Raw genomic sequence first — 14,895 nt, forward strand, 5'->3', positions numbered from 1 at the left:
ACACGACTCAACCCTTGGGTTAGTTACCTGGGCCATTGTCAAGTAACATAGCAGGAAGCACTGATGTCAAGGGATGCCCCCTCTATTGTCAAGTGCTTTTTGGAGGAAAGGCTATCGTTAGTCCTTGATGACAAGACAATTCCGAACTCAGCATGTTCTGGCCACAGGGATTCTGAAAGTGTCAGTATCAGGAAGAGGACCAAGTTGGGGTCAGCTGGGGAAGGTTCTGGGGAGTCCAGAAAATAGCCCAGGGACATCAGGATGGGCTGTGGGTGCCATAAAGTGAGTCTGTTTGCAGGTTAAGGTTACACAGGCCCAGCTTCCAAGTTGCTTAGTCCCTACTAAGCGGGTGCCTAGCTTGCTTCCAAATGAAAGTCCTGGGAGCTGGCCACTCACCATTCTAGGCCGCTCAACTAAGGTGGGTCCTATTGGCCCAATGGATATCAACATCTGCCCACCACTCACCGGCTGCCCCAACTCTGGAGAGGGTGCTCCCACAGGGGAAAAGGGAGGAAGACTGCCTGAGTCCCACCAGTAAGCCCGAAGTTGGTTCCCGGCCAGAGCAGGGCTCAGCTCTGTAACCCCCCGACATCCCATCGGGACAGCCCGATACAGAGCCAAAGGACTGGGGGACACTCACAACCCCCCCTTCCTGCTCCCAGAGCAACCTCATCTCAAATGGTGGCTGGCCGCAACAGGGTCCAGGTCAGCGTCACCCTGCAAGTGGGGCTACACCTGGGCCACCACACACAGGCTCTTGAGGTCAGTCTCAGCTTGTTGGGGTAAGTAGAACGGTAGCTAACTAGGATCAGAGCAGAAACTGAGTCACCTCTTCACCTCCAGAAAGCTCATTGAAGAATCCACCAAAGCCTTCCCTGCCTGCCCCCAAGGGAAGCGCAAAGAGGATGGGTGGGTGAGCTCTTCTCTGGGTGAGAACCCCAAGTCCTCTAAGAAATAGCAACAATCAACATAAAGAATTTACCGTCTCGGAGGCAGGCCAACTATGATGCCTTATAGGAACATCCCAATGCCCTAGTCCCGTGGTCGGCAAAACCGCGGCTCGTGATCCACATGCGGCTCTTTGGCCCCTTGAGTGTGGCTCTTCCACAAAATACCATGCGCGGGCACGCACGTACAGTGCGATTGAAACTTCGTGGTCCATGCGCAGGAGACGGTATTTTGTGGAAGAGCCACACTCAAGGGGCCAAAGAGCCACATGTGGCTCGCGAGCCACGGTTTGCCGAGCCGCAGTTTGCCGACCTGCCCTAGTCCAGTAAAGACGGGACTACTGTACTGTATAAAGCAGAACCAGGCACTAGGCAAAGTAAGAGTGGGAGTTCCAGGAAATCATGCTAAAGACACTGGAGATGGTTTTAAAACATGGTCCCCAAGTTCCTTGACATGTCTCCTGTCTGTGGAATCCAGGCCCCGTGATGATTTGGCCAATAGAATAGAGCAGAAATGAATCTGTGCCACTTCTCAGGCCCAGACCTCAAGTAACCAGCAGCTTCTGCTTCCCGTCTCCCCTGCTGTGAGGAAGCTCAGGCCATGTGGGGAGGGCACACGCAGGTATTCTGACTACAGCTCTTAAGAGCCTCAGAGGCCTTGTTTTTACAAGGGATCTGCAAAGCACACCCTTACACCCCTTAGAAAGCCTTTGTCTGCCTGTGAGAGTCTATGAGGCAACACTCTAAATATTTTTTAGGTCTTGACAAAGGATCTTTCAGCCCCACTCTAGATTTTAAAAGAAGATTTATTGAGGAATAATTAAAGCACAATAAACTGTGCAATTTAAAGTGTACAGAGTGATGAGTTCACACACACACAAATGCACTCACACACTATAAAACTGTCACCATAATCTGGAAGCTACTTCTTTTTCTTTTTTTAATTACAATATACTTTCAGTATTATTTTGTACTAGCTTCAGGTGTACGGCATAGTGGTTAGATAATCATACACTTTACAGTGCTCCCCCTGATATCACCGGTGCCCACCCGGCTCCACGTACAGTTATTACAATATCATTGACTCTATTCCCTGTGCTGTACTTTACATCCCTGTGACTGTTTTGCAACTGCCAATTTGTTCTTCTTAATCCCTTCACCTCCGTCACTCAATTCCCCAACCTCCCGCCCTTCTGGCAACCAGCTGTCGCTCACTGTGTCTATGTGGCTGTTTCAATGTTGTCTGTTCGCTTATTTTGTTCTTTCCACATATAAGTGAAATCATACGTATTTGTCTTTCTCTGACTAACTTATTTCTTTATTGCAAATGGCAAGTTTTTTTTTTTACATGGAAGCCATTTCTTAATCTGAGAATTCTTTCCTGTGTAGAGAGAACGCGAATGAAACAAGTTCTATTTTCTAATCCAGAAAGCCCTTTCTCATTTATGTTTCCTTTAAATTTTGTTTGAAAACAGAGCAGCTCCCTGTTTTTAGCTCACCTCTTTTCTCTTTTGCTGCCGGCAGCTAGAATAAGTGTCTCAGTCCTCGCATCAACAAGGACAGCCCTCAGGTCTGCACACACTAAGAAAGACGGCACCCAGGGTCGCCGGGTGCCTGAGCTGGGTTTAGAGAGCAAGATCCTAGATGCCAGCTGATGCCACTAACAGGGTGAGACTTGGGATCTTAAGGGAGAGAGTGAGTGTATTCTGCATTTGGGGAGGATGTGAATTTTTGTGACCAGAGAGCAGACTTGTGGCAGACAGCGACCACAACATATTCCATCTCACATGCCCTTCTCAGTGCGATGCTGATGCTCCTCTCATCAGGTAGGAACTACTGTCCGTCTCCTCGTGTGATTTGCAATAAATATTTACCCCATTTTCGCACAGAGCTCCTTGTGATGTGGTGACAGGGATCAAGGTGTCTATTGTTATGTTAATGAGGTGGCTTTTGGAACCCCCTCTAAGGCTGGGAGCTGATTTCCAGGAGAACCAACCTTGTGATGGGGCGGGGTTGAAACTTTCAGTCACACAGCCTTACCTCTGGGGAGGAGAGAAGAGCTGGAGGTTGAATCAATGGCCAATGGCAGTGATTTCATCAATCACGCCTAGGTAATCAAGCCTCTGTAGCAACTCCAAAGGAGAAGGCAGAGAGCTTCAAGGGGTGAATCAGAATGCTTCCATACCGGCCCAAGCTCCAGGCGGACAGACGTTCCCTGTTTGGGACTTGGCCCTACGTACCTCTTCATCTGGTTGTTGATTCCTATCCTTTACTATGTCCTTTGTAATAAACTGGTAATCTAGTGAGCAAACAGTTTTCTGAGTTCTGTGAGCTGCTCTAGAAAATTAAGCCCAAGAAGGGGGAAGGGGGCTTATGGGAGCCTCTGATTTACAGTCAGTCTGTCAGAAGCACAACTGACAACTTGGGTTTGTGATAAGCACCTGGACTGGAAGGCAGTCTTATGGGACTGCGCCCTTAGCTGATGTTAGATTGTGTCAGAACTGAGTTGCATTGTAGGTCACCCAACCAATGTAGGAGAATTACTTAGTGGTGTGGACACACACACACACACACATCGTAATGTGGTGGGGCTCTTTACCTTGAACTTAGGCAGACCTGTGTTGTTGCCTTAATTAACAGAGTAAAATAGAAAAGACACGCCGAAACCGGTATGGCTCAGTGGATAGAGCGTCAGCCTGCGGACTGAGAGGTCCCGGGTTCGATTCCGGTCAAGGGCATGTACCTGGGTTGCGGGCACATCCCCAGTGGGGGATGTGCAAGAGGCAGCTGATCGATGTTTCTCTCTCATCGATGTTTCTAACTCTATCTCTCTCCCTTCCTCTCTGTGAAAAATCAATAAAATATATTTAAAAAAAAAAAAAAGAAAGAAAAGACACTATGCAACTCTGAGGCTAGGTCACTAAAAGGCCATACATTTCTGACTCGTTCTCCTGAGATGCTCACTCGTAGAACCCTGACGTCATTCTGTGAAAGCAGCAGCCAAATGCAGAGCCACAGGTAGGTGCTCCCCAGCTGAGGTCCCACCTGACTGCCAGGATCCACGGTCAGAGCTGTAAGTGAACAAGCCTTCAGATGTTCCAGCCCCTTAGCCATGGGTCACCCCCACCTTCAAACCACCCCAGCTGATGCTGCAAGAAACAGAGATGAGCCTTCCCTAATGTCCCTACCCAAACTGCAATTTATAGCAAAATAAATGACTGTTTTAGGCCACTAACACAATGTTTTAAGGCACTAGTGTTTAAGCCACCCTTACTTTAGGGGTGTTTGTTATGCAACAGTAAATAACCAACTAATGCTGATGACATCATGCTGGGATTGTTAGGAAGCATCTTAGGAAACAAGGGAACTAAGGCCGTGGAACCTCCTGAGGGATGGTCTGCCATGGCCAGGACAGGCTCTGCAATACTATCTTCTACCCACAGTCGCTATTCTCAGGAGATGTTTCTTCCCTGTAAGTTCTTACCCTCTTCCTGAAATAGAAGGCACAGGGTTCAAATCTGTACCCACTTTGGCAGTGGGGTCTCAAGACCTCTCTGGACTTCACCATATCACCAACTAAGGCCTCCTTTGCACAGAAACCTGCACATGTTAGTTGAAATTATGGTTCCACCGTCAATTAGCTACATGGGCTTTAACTTCCTCATATGTAACATCAAGCAACTGAGCCCAGAGAATCCCAAGATTCCCCTCCAACTCTAACATTCCAAAGAGTATTGCTGTGCCTGCAAGGAGTTCCAGTTGAGTTGGGAAATGAGACCCACACAGACACCCACTCTATGAGGCCCTATTTGATAAGTGCCATTTGCAGACTCCAATCTGAGGGCTCTAGGAGCGAATTCTGAGGGAGAGGAATCCTTCCTAACTGGGAGATCAGGAAAAGCGCTGGGAGGGACAGAACTGACATTGTTTGCATCCAGACCGGCAGGAATGTAAGGTTTGCATTAGAGAGCACTAAGAAAGGTAGAAAGAAAGACCAGAGCTTTTCATGAAAACCTCACAAGCCAGGCCAAGTTCCACCGTATCATGGACAACAGTAGTTTCTGAGCAGGGAGCTTCCAATAATGTTCACAGGGAGGTGAATGGAGAGTTAAAAATTAACAGGAGACTCAAGCAAGCTAGCCTAAGTTCTTCCTCCCATCAGCTTTGTATCCTTGGGGAGTGCCTTCTCTGCCTCTGTTTCCCAATCGGGGTGGATTAGATTGAATGAACTCTAAGGCTCCTTTTCAGCTCTGCCTTTCTTAGCATCTATGGGCTGAATGGAAAGGGAGTTCAAAGTTAACAAGAACCATTAGGAATGTACTACGAGGACTCAGCACAGTAGTAGCCTTTGCTGGAAGTCGCAATGACCCGGGTGCTGGAGTTTCACAGTGAAGAAGCTGTTCAGGAAATCAACACGCATCACAGGTCTGCTGAGAGCAGCGCCTGAGGCCCGCCAGGTCTTACAGCACATGTGAAGTCTCCTGAGAGCAACTGGCAAAGGGCACACCAGCTAGGTGGCTGAATTCGCTATAAACATAACACTTCCTTGTTTGCAAGGCACCAAGCTGCTTCCCGTCCACCCCAACTCATCAGCACCAACATCAGAAAGCCTGACCTCTGGAATTCAGAGGAGCTTTGAGAATGCCCCCTCCCACACCCAGAATTGGATGCAACCAAATCTTCTGAGCTGGAGGAGGAACAGCTGTGGAGAGGGCGTATCTGGCAACTAGGGGTGAATCCTCATCAACAAAGAGAAAGGGGAACTTACTCCAAGAGACCAAAACAGAGCAAAGAACAAAACTTTGGTGGTCAAATGAAAAGGCTTAGTTAGAGTTCCACCTCCTTCGTGTATATCTTGCCAAATCAAGACTGAGCTTACAAAGGAAAAGAAAGAATATAAATTAGCTAAACACCCGTAGAAACCTAATAATGGGATGGAATTCATGGTCTTTAACCCATATCGGCTTAGTTGTAGCACCAGGTGAAGTCTGATCCAAATTAAGGACACAGCCTTGCAAATACATATATTGACTTTCCACAGGGTCCCATCAGCCTTACACCAGCTTCCCATGCCCCAGAGGACACTCCGTCCCCAAATCTAGATATAAATGCCTGTGAGTACATTGGGTTCCTCTGCTTCCATGTGCATGAGGTAGAGGTCCCCAAGGCAGCCTGGGAGTCAAAGACCCAGCTTTCCAAGGCCCTAGGACCCCTGCACTCCCCAATCAAAGTTTCTGTCGGTCACACCAGGGAGTCTTTTCCCACTGGACCTCCTGGGCTGGCAATGATAAAAGGGCCCCAGGTTACTGAAAGGTCAAACTAAGAAATTCAGGTGCCAAGGTCACCAATCCAAGCTGTAAATTCTTTGAGGAAAGAGAATGGATCATCCCTCTTTGTCCCCTACTGTCTACCACAGAACCTGGCACATAGGAGGAAAGCCCTCGGGGTTCACTGGCAATAACTTCCTCAATGAACTAGTGACTTACTGCCCTACAGACCAAAGAACACCCCCCAAGAGGCTGGGGGTGAAGGCAGCCAGAGAAACCATCAGATGGCAATTTCAAAATGACACCTCCTGTCATTTTGAGAGAAGTGTGTAGCTAGCCACAGCGGCCTGAGACTCCACTTCACGCCAAAAGCCCAGGAAAGGAGGTGGGGGAGGGAGGGGGGGGGTAGGGAGGGAAGGAAGGAAGGAAGGAAGGAAGGAAGGAAGGAAGGAAGGAAGGAAGGAAGGAAGGAAGGAAGGAAGGAAGGAAGGAAAGACTTAGAAGGGAGGCTGGAAAATGCCTTTTTAGGCACATCAGAGGCTCAGATATTTACAAACACCACCCATCTTGTTATGACGGCAAGCATGCTGGGAAGCTAAAGAAAAAGAGTTTCTAAACATGTTTAAAACACATAGATGTGCATTCCAAATAGAAACTGCGGAACCATCAGCAGCCCTGATTCTGCTTTGTGACTAATGTAAACAATGCATCTACCCCTCCACAGTGTGGGAATTAGAAGAAAAAATGAACAGGGCTACTGGGTCTGGTAATTTCTAATTCAGGTTCTAAATATACTATTTCTTCAAAAATTAATAACAGAACCACACAATCACATATAATATTTATTTCACCTCTACAGTCTCTCATTACGAGAACGGTAGTTACTTCCCGGTCTCCATCTGCCACCAGACTGGTGAGAACCCAGCAGAGTGGTTCCCCAGAGGTAGACAATGGGAGATGAAGACTCTGAGCTCTAGACCTGTTCCTCCTTGGCCACTACATGCCCTGGGAGAAGTCAGTTTTTCTATCTGTTTTACCCAAGAAGTTGATGGACCCTGTCATTCTCAGCCTCTCCCAGTTCAGTGTGCAAGTAACTCTAGTCTAGGTTGGAAACGGTGCATGGGCAGAAAGCAGACCATTTCCACTGGGACCAAACCCTACATGTGTGGTGTAGGGAACGCCTCCTGCCTCATCCATGCCAGTGACCCCCCGGGGGCTATATCCGGCACCCCATTCCACCAACCATATCTGGACTCCAGCTCTAAATGAATCAAACGTCTATCACCACCTCCGGCCAGATCTGAGGGTGCTGCACCCCACTGGACTCAGCTCGGCACTGCACAGCCCAGACAGGAACAGCCCTAGCCCACCCTAAGTTGAGCATCCTTCTCACAGCTAGGTGGCCATTCTAGCGGTGGAGGTACCAAAAGCCAAGATTCACCTGAGATTCAGCAGGAGAGACTATGAAAGGTATGTGGCTTTGATAAAGGAGCCCGGAGGTTCTTCTAGGACATCAGCATCCAGCCTTAGCCAAGACCTGAGCAGCCCTGGCAAGCGCTGGACATCTACCTGCCAGCTCTGGAAGCGTTTATCCCATCACAGGGAGGGACCTAACCTTTATTGAGCGGCTTTGTGCCAGACACTATGCTAAACACGGACATACATTATGTCAGTCCCCACAGCACCTCTGTGCCATAAGCACTATTATTATTTTACAGAGGAGTAATCAAGAGTTTAGAGGGCATAAGGAAACACCCTGCGATCCCACTTTTTGGAAAGTAGTTAAAGCTTGGATTTAAAGCCATTTCTATGAGTCCAAAATCGTGGTTTTGCTATGGTCCAACATTCCCACTTCTAAAAAGAAGACAAAACCAACAAAGTGGATTATAGGTTCCGCTGACTAAAATTCCCGAAGCTGCTTTGTCTGCAGCCCAGCCTACATTGCTGTAGACCGGGACTTCTGCTTGAACTTGTGCTAATGTGCCTCACTGCCTCCCCCTGCCCCCTATTGTGGTCAGCCTCCCTCCCTATAGCACAGTCCAGCTCAGGGGCAGCCCCCCAGCTGTCCCCACTTTGGGAAAAAGATCCATCCAGAAGAACACCAGCTGCTGCTTGCTGGCTCTGTGCCTGGAGCTCGAGGCTCCTCCAACAGCACAAAGCAAAGTTTGTTTCACGGTCCCTGTTTGCTCTCTCCTATGGAGACTTGTAGAACTAGAAAATAATAAATACATTAGAAATTACTTTTGCTTCATGGTCAGCAAGAGCTGGGCCCAGGCTACTCACCTGGAGACTGTCAGTACCACAAGGATAATCACTTACATTTGGGCAAGGATCCTACTCAGGACCCAGGCCATTTGGTTGGCCCTTGATGACCCCCTCCAGGGAGCCCCATTTCCCCAGCAATGCTCCCCTACTCACCTGCTCAGAGTCCCCGGAGGGGCCTTAGTGCCTCCAGCTCCGTGGGTGATGCTGGAATTCTTGTTGGCAGTCATGGTCATTTCGGCTCTCTGCAAACCCAGAGCCCTGCAAAGACACGGCCTATGAGCCAAGTTTCCACGGGCAGCGAAAAGCACCTCAAACATTTCCAGATGACCTTCAACACTGCCAGGAGGGTTTCTGTGGCGGGTGGTAGGAACCACTTTCCCACATATATTTAATTCCACATGTTATAGCTTAGGAGCCTCAAAGGACCCCTGATCTGGGCTGGGAAAAGAGTCTAACAGACAACTTACCAGTTCACAGAAAATGATAAAAACTCCATCTCCATCCTACCTCTTCCCATTTAAGTTAGAGTTTCCCAAATTCCTAGCATGCCATACAGCCTTTATAAATTTTGCCATATTGGTCTACCTCCTGAACAACTACTTATCCAGTATTTTTCTGGAATCAACTCAAAATTGACTTGCTTTTCTTAAAATGTTCTAAATAATGAATCATTCATTCAACAAATATGTACTGAGCGCCCATGTCCTAGGCACGGCCATCCAGCAAAGAAAGAAACAAAGCCTCTGCCCTCACAGCGCTTACTCACAGCCTGGTGGGGAGAAACAGACGATGAGCATGCAGGTGGTACAGGTGTGTGGCACATAAGTGTACATTTGTACATAATATGATAAATGATATGAAGGAAAAAATGAAGCAAGACTGGGGGAGAGTAAAAAAGGTCTGTCCTTTTCAATAGGATGTTCAGGTAAGAATATTCTGATAAAGTGACATTTGCTCCAACATCATAAAATAATAAGCTATAGTATTTTTTCCTAATACTCACTAGAATAAAATTAACATACATTTAGGTATTTAAGTATTTACAAAATGGAAATTGTGCATTCATGTACCACATACAGTTACCTAATATATTTAAGGAATATTATTTTATGCTAAAATAATGAAAGGAAGAAAAAGGTTAAAATTTAAGGGTACATCCAGATTAGAAAGGAAGAAGTAAAATTATATCTTATTTGCAGATGGTATGATTTTGTATGTAGAGAATTCTGAGAATTCCACTAAAAAACTCTTAAGCTAATATATAAAGTTAAGCAAGTTTGCAAGATACAGAGTAATATTTTAAAAAATCAATTTGATGTCTACACACTAGCAGTGAACAATAGGAAAATAAACACCAGGAAAAACAATAGCAGCAAGAAGGATAAAATACTTAGGAATAAATTTAACAAAAGAAGCGTAAAACTTGTACACTACAAACTACTGAACATCATTGAAATTAAATAACACATACATACATAGAAAGACATAACATGTTCCTGAATTAAAAAACTCAAAATTGTTAAATTAGTAATATTCAGCAAACTGATCTTAAGATTGAACCGAATACTCATCAATTGCAGAAACTGACAAGGCAACCCTAAAATCTCATGGCGATGTAAGTGACTGAGAGCAGCCAAAACAATCTTGAAGGAGAATAAAGTTGGAAGACTCACTCAGACTTGTTAATTTCAAAACATACTACAAAGTCAGAGCAATCAAGACAGTGTGTATAGACAGACACAAGAAAGAAACATCGGTCAATGGAATAGAGTTGAGAGTCTAGAAATAAACCCATACATTTATGGTCAACTGATTTTCAACCAGTTGACCATAGGATGCCAAGACAAAAGCCTTTTTTCAACAAATGGTGCTAGGATATTCTTCTGTGCAAGAATAAAGTAGGACCCTTACCTCATCCATACAAAACAATTAAGTGAAAATGGATTACAACTATAAGAGTTAAAACCACAAAAGCAAGGCCTAGAAGAAAATTGAGGTAAATCTTGTAACACTGAATTAGGCAATGGTTTCTTCACTGTGATACAAAAGTACAAGTAACAACAATAAAAAAGAAATAAACTGATTTATATCAAAATAAAAAAACCCGCCGTAACCGGTTTGGCTCAGTGGATAGAGCGTCGGCCTGCGGACTGAAAGGTCCCGGGTTCGATTCCGATCAAGGGCATGTACCTTGGTTTCGGGCACATCTCCAGTAGGGCGTGTGTAGGAGGCGGCTGATCGATGTTTCTCTCTCATCGATGTTTCTAACTCTCTATCTCTCTCCCTTCCTCTCTGTAAAAAATCAATAAAATATATTTAAAAAAATAAATAAATAAAAAATAAAAATAAAAAAACCCTTTGTGCTATTAAAAATACCATAAGGAAGTAAAAAGACACCCATAGAATGGGGGTATTTGCAAGTCATATATTTGCTAAGGAACTTGTATCTAGAACATATAAAGAATTCTTGCAACCTGACAGAAATACAAATAACTCAATTAAAAAGTAGATAAAGGATTTGAATAGACATTTTTCCAGAGAAATAAAATTGGCCAATAAGCATGTGAAACAATGTTCAACATTTTGAACATTGGGAAATACAAATCAAAACTACAACGAGAAATTACTTCACACACACTAGGATGACTGTAATGAAAAGACAGATAAAAACAAGTACCAGTGAGGCTGTGGAGACACTGGAACCTTTATTCAAAATGTGCAGCCACTTTGGAAGCTCCTCAAAAAATTAAACACAGTTACCATAAGACCCATCACCATCCACTCTTAGGGATATGCCAAGAGAAATAAAAACATTATATCCACACAAATACTTGTACACAGATGTTCATAACAGCATTATTCATAATAGCCAAAAGTAAAAACAACCCAATGACCACCAACAGATCAATGTATAAACAAAGTGTGGTATATACATATGATGGAATATTAGTCACACATAAAAAGGAATAAAGTACATTGATACATTATACATTCTATAACATGGGTAATCCCTAGTGCCATTTTTTTAAAAATGTGCAGAATAGGGCAAATCTATAGAGACAGACAGTAAATCAATGGTTGCTGAGGTTAGGTTAAGGGTAGAAGAATGAGGAGTGACTAAATGAGCATGGGGGGTTTCTTTTTGGGGTGAAAAAAAGTTCTGGAATTAGATAATGATGATGGTTGCACAATTCTGTAAGTATATTAAAAACAACTGAACTATATATACTTTATGGGAGTAAATTTTATAGTAGGTAAATATCTCAATTTAGATGTCAAAATAAAACTTAAGGGCAAAAAAATAACCCTTTTTAAGTGTCTTGGAGAGTGGCTGTGAGACAATCACAGTGAATGAGCAGTCTGGGCTGGGCTGACACCATCTTCACACAAGCTGGACAATTCAGGAGCAGTCAGTTCTCTTACTCTGATGGGCATTCTCATCACACTGACCAAAATCAAGTATATGTAGATGTGAGAGTTAAACATATTTATTTAGTCACTAATGACCCACATATTAAGGTCACTAATGACCTTAATCCCAGAAGCCATCTATTTATTACCTTGGTGCAAATAAGTGGTGGTTTCGATGACAAAAATAAGCCAGACCTTAATTCTTTATATCATTTATACTTCTTTCCTAATTTCAACATGAAATTCTCTACTTCTAATTTCTTTAACGTCACAGAAGCCGTCAGCGTTGTGGTTTTGATGATGGTGGGAGCTAGAAAGGAAAGGGAGGAAGCAGCCAGCAGGAATAAGGCGATTGTCTAACAGAGATAGCAATGAAACACCCTCCAAGATGAATACTACAGATGCTTTAAGAAAAAGGAAACCAACCCTGAGCTTCACTTTTATGCTTCATAATGCGGAGAAAAGCCATCCCTACCTGTTGCGGGGAAAATGTTTAAAAACTGAAGTATACAGCATAAAGTTAGTCATGGTGATGATGATGATGATGATGATGAAGAAGAAGAAGAAGAAAAGGAGGTGGAGAAAAAGGAGGAGCCAATCCTGCCACCAGAGCATCTATGTGCACTGGCTCTGGTGGGACATTCTTTTTTTAAAATATATATATATTTTTTATTGATTTCAGAGACAAAGGGAAAGGAAGGGAGAGAGAGAGATAGAAACATCAATGCTGAGAGAGAACCACTGATTGGCTGCCCCCTGCACACCCCACTCTGGGGATTGAGCCTGCAACCCAGGCATGTGTCCTGATCGGGAATCAAACTGTGACTTCCTGGTTCATGGTTAAGCTCAACCACTGAGCCACGCCAGCCGGCCGGCCGGGCTAGTGAGATATTCTTTACTTGCGCCAGCCCAGTGCCAAGTTAAGTGCTTGACATATCGCTGTGTGTGTAAGAGAAAGAGGGGAGAGAAGAGGCAGCCTCTGGAAGCTTTCCCAGGCCAGTGTTCAGGGTCCTCAGGGAACACAGTGTTACAAGGAATCAACTTGCTGAGCATCAGTGTTCAACTGTGCCCATGGTAACCATGGTCGCAATAACCATGTAACCATCCAAACAACACTGGACATGCTCGAGCAGCTCCAGGGCAAGCCCCCAGGGAAAGGGCAGAAGACGTGTGGAAAGAGTGAAGACGGAAATATCTTAAAAGAACAGGATGAAACACATGTTCTCTTTCCCTGAATTCCCGATGTAAGGGGGGTGGACCCACTGCTCTGAAATTAGAACAGAGCCAACTTGGTAAGAAGGACAAATGTGGATGATTCTGATGTTTGCTTGGACCAAGAAGAAATATGCTGTGAAGATGTAACCAAGCGAGGAACGAATCAAACCTGCTACCAGGCCATGGCAGGGACTCTTGGTCACACTTCTGCAAGAGCGGGGCCTGGGAGTTAAGGCATCATGGGCAGGCACTGCTGAGAACCCCAGAGGGCCCATTAAGTCAGAAGAATAGATGACAAATATATTCTCCTCACTGTCCTCCCTCCCACCTGCTCTCTACAGGCCCAATCTCTCAGGGTCAGGGAATGATCCAGAGAAGCAAGGGGGATGAGAGGTTGTTTTGTTAGTTCCCAGGCCCATCCATGGCCAAGTCCGGACAGAAACTGCATGTTTGGGAAAATGGAATTATTGAATTAGCATCTACCATCAATCACAAGTTGCTCAAAACCCCAGCTCTGACAAATTATAAACTATCTGAAGAGGTACAAGCAGAGAAAAGAACACAACAAGGTACCTCTAGAACTTTTCTACACACTCTGCATTGTGACAGAGAGACCCCAGTCCCAGACACCTAAGGTGCAGTGGGAAGAACACCCGATTTGGAGTTAGATAACTAAGTCCAACCCTGCCTCTACCAACTGCTACTTAAGTGACATTGCATGAGTGATTTTCAAAGACTCAACTTTCTCACGATAAGAGCAACAATAATAAAGGACCTACCTCACATGATTGTTACGTTTGTCACACAGACGCTTAATAGTAAATGGTGTTTTTTTCCAGCTTATGCTTCTCTAGGTATTGGGGGGCGGGGGGGGCAACCTCTCCATTCACAAGCTTGAGTCGTTTTTCAGACTCCCTGGCACTGCCATTCAATACATTTACTCTATGCTAGGCACGTGCAAGGTTCTAGATATAAAAATGGACAGACACCTTCCTGCCCTGGAGGAGCTCATTGTAAAGGGAAAAAAGTCAGGTCAAAGGTCAAGTAAAAGGATGGCCGCATAGTGAGATATTCTTTACCTGCACCAGCCTGGTGCCAAGTTAAGTGCTTGAAGTAAGCAGCCTTAAACTATTTGTTACCCACAGCAATTGGACCTAAGGAAAAGCAAAGGTACATTTATTATGAGACATGCTGCTAGATCTTTTTTAAAATATATTTTTATTGACTTCAGAGAGGAAGGGAAAGGGAGAGAGAGAAACATCAATGATGAGAGAGAATCATTGATTGGCTGCCTTCTGCATACCCCCTACTGGGGATCGAGTCTGCAATCCAGGCATGTGCCCTTGACCGGAATCGAACCTGGGACCCTTCAGTCCACAGGCTGATGCTCTATCCACTGAGCTAAATCGGCTAGACTAGATCTTTATATAATTACTAGAGGCCCAGTGCACAGATCATGCACCATGCACCTGTGGGGTCCCTCAGCGTGGCCTGTGGGGATTGGGCCAAAACCGGCAGTCCAACATCCCCCGAGGGATGTAGTAGTGTGCGAAGCGGCAGGTGGCTAGAGAGGAGCCCGAGCCCAGGCCAGGCACCACGCACGCGGCTCCCGCTCATCCCGGCCCCACTGCCCCTGTTGTCGCTGCTGGTAGGCCCGCTGCCACTCTGCTGCAGTCTCACGTGCCCATCCTAGGGCGATACCAGCACACCCATGACCGAGAAGCAGCCAGTCAGTCCCAATGCCGGTCCTGATCAGGTTGGGTCTGGATGGGAGAGGGGCACGCAGGGGG

At 45.4% G+C, this 14,895-nt stretch overlaps 1 protein-coding gene across 9 annotated transcripts in view; it reads right to left on the bottom strand.

Annotated features, from left to right (window-relative positions):
• DENND2B (DENN domain containing 2B) overlaps positions 1-14,895 on the bottom strand; it is a 176,135-nt gene that overhangs the window by 42,624 nt on the left and 118,616 nt on the right. For all 9 annotated transcript variants that reach the window (XM_059708815.1, XM_059708811.1, XM_059708810.1 and 6 more), the window contains one exon: positions 8,633-8,737. In XM_059708815.1, the coding sequence (XP_059564798.1) occupies positions 8,633-8,712 (80 nt within the window). In that variant the 5' untranslated portion in view covers positions 8,713-8,737. The remainder of the gene's footprint in view (positions 1-8,632; positions 8,738-14,895) is intronic.

The sequence above is a fragment of the Myotis daubentonii genome, chromosome 9 (genome assembly GCF_963259705.1).
Source record: "Myotis daubentonii chromosome 9, mMyoDau2.1, whole genome shotgun sequence".
NCBI classification, from domain to species: domain Eukaryota; kingdom Metazoa; phylum Chordata; class Mammalia; order Chiroptera; family Vespertilionidae; genus Myotis; species Myotis daubentonii.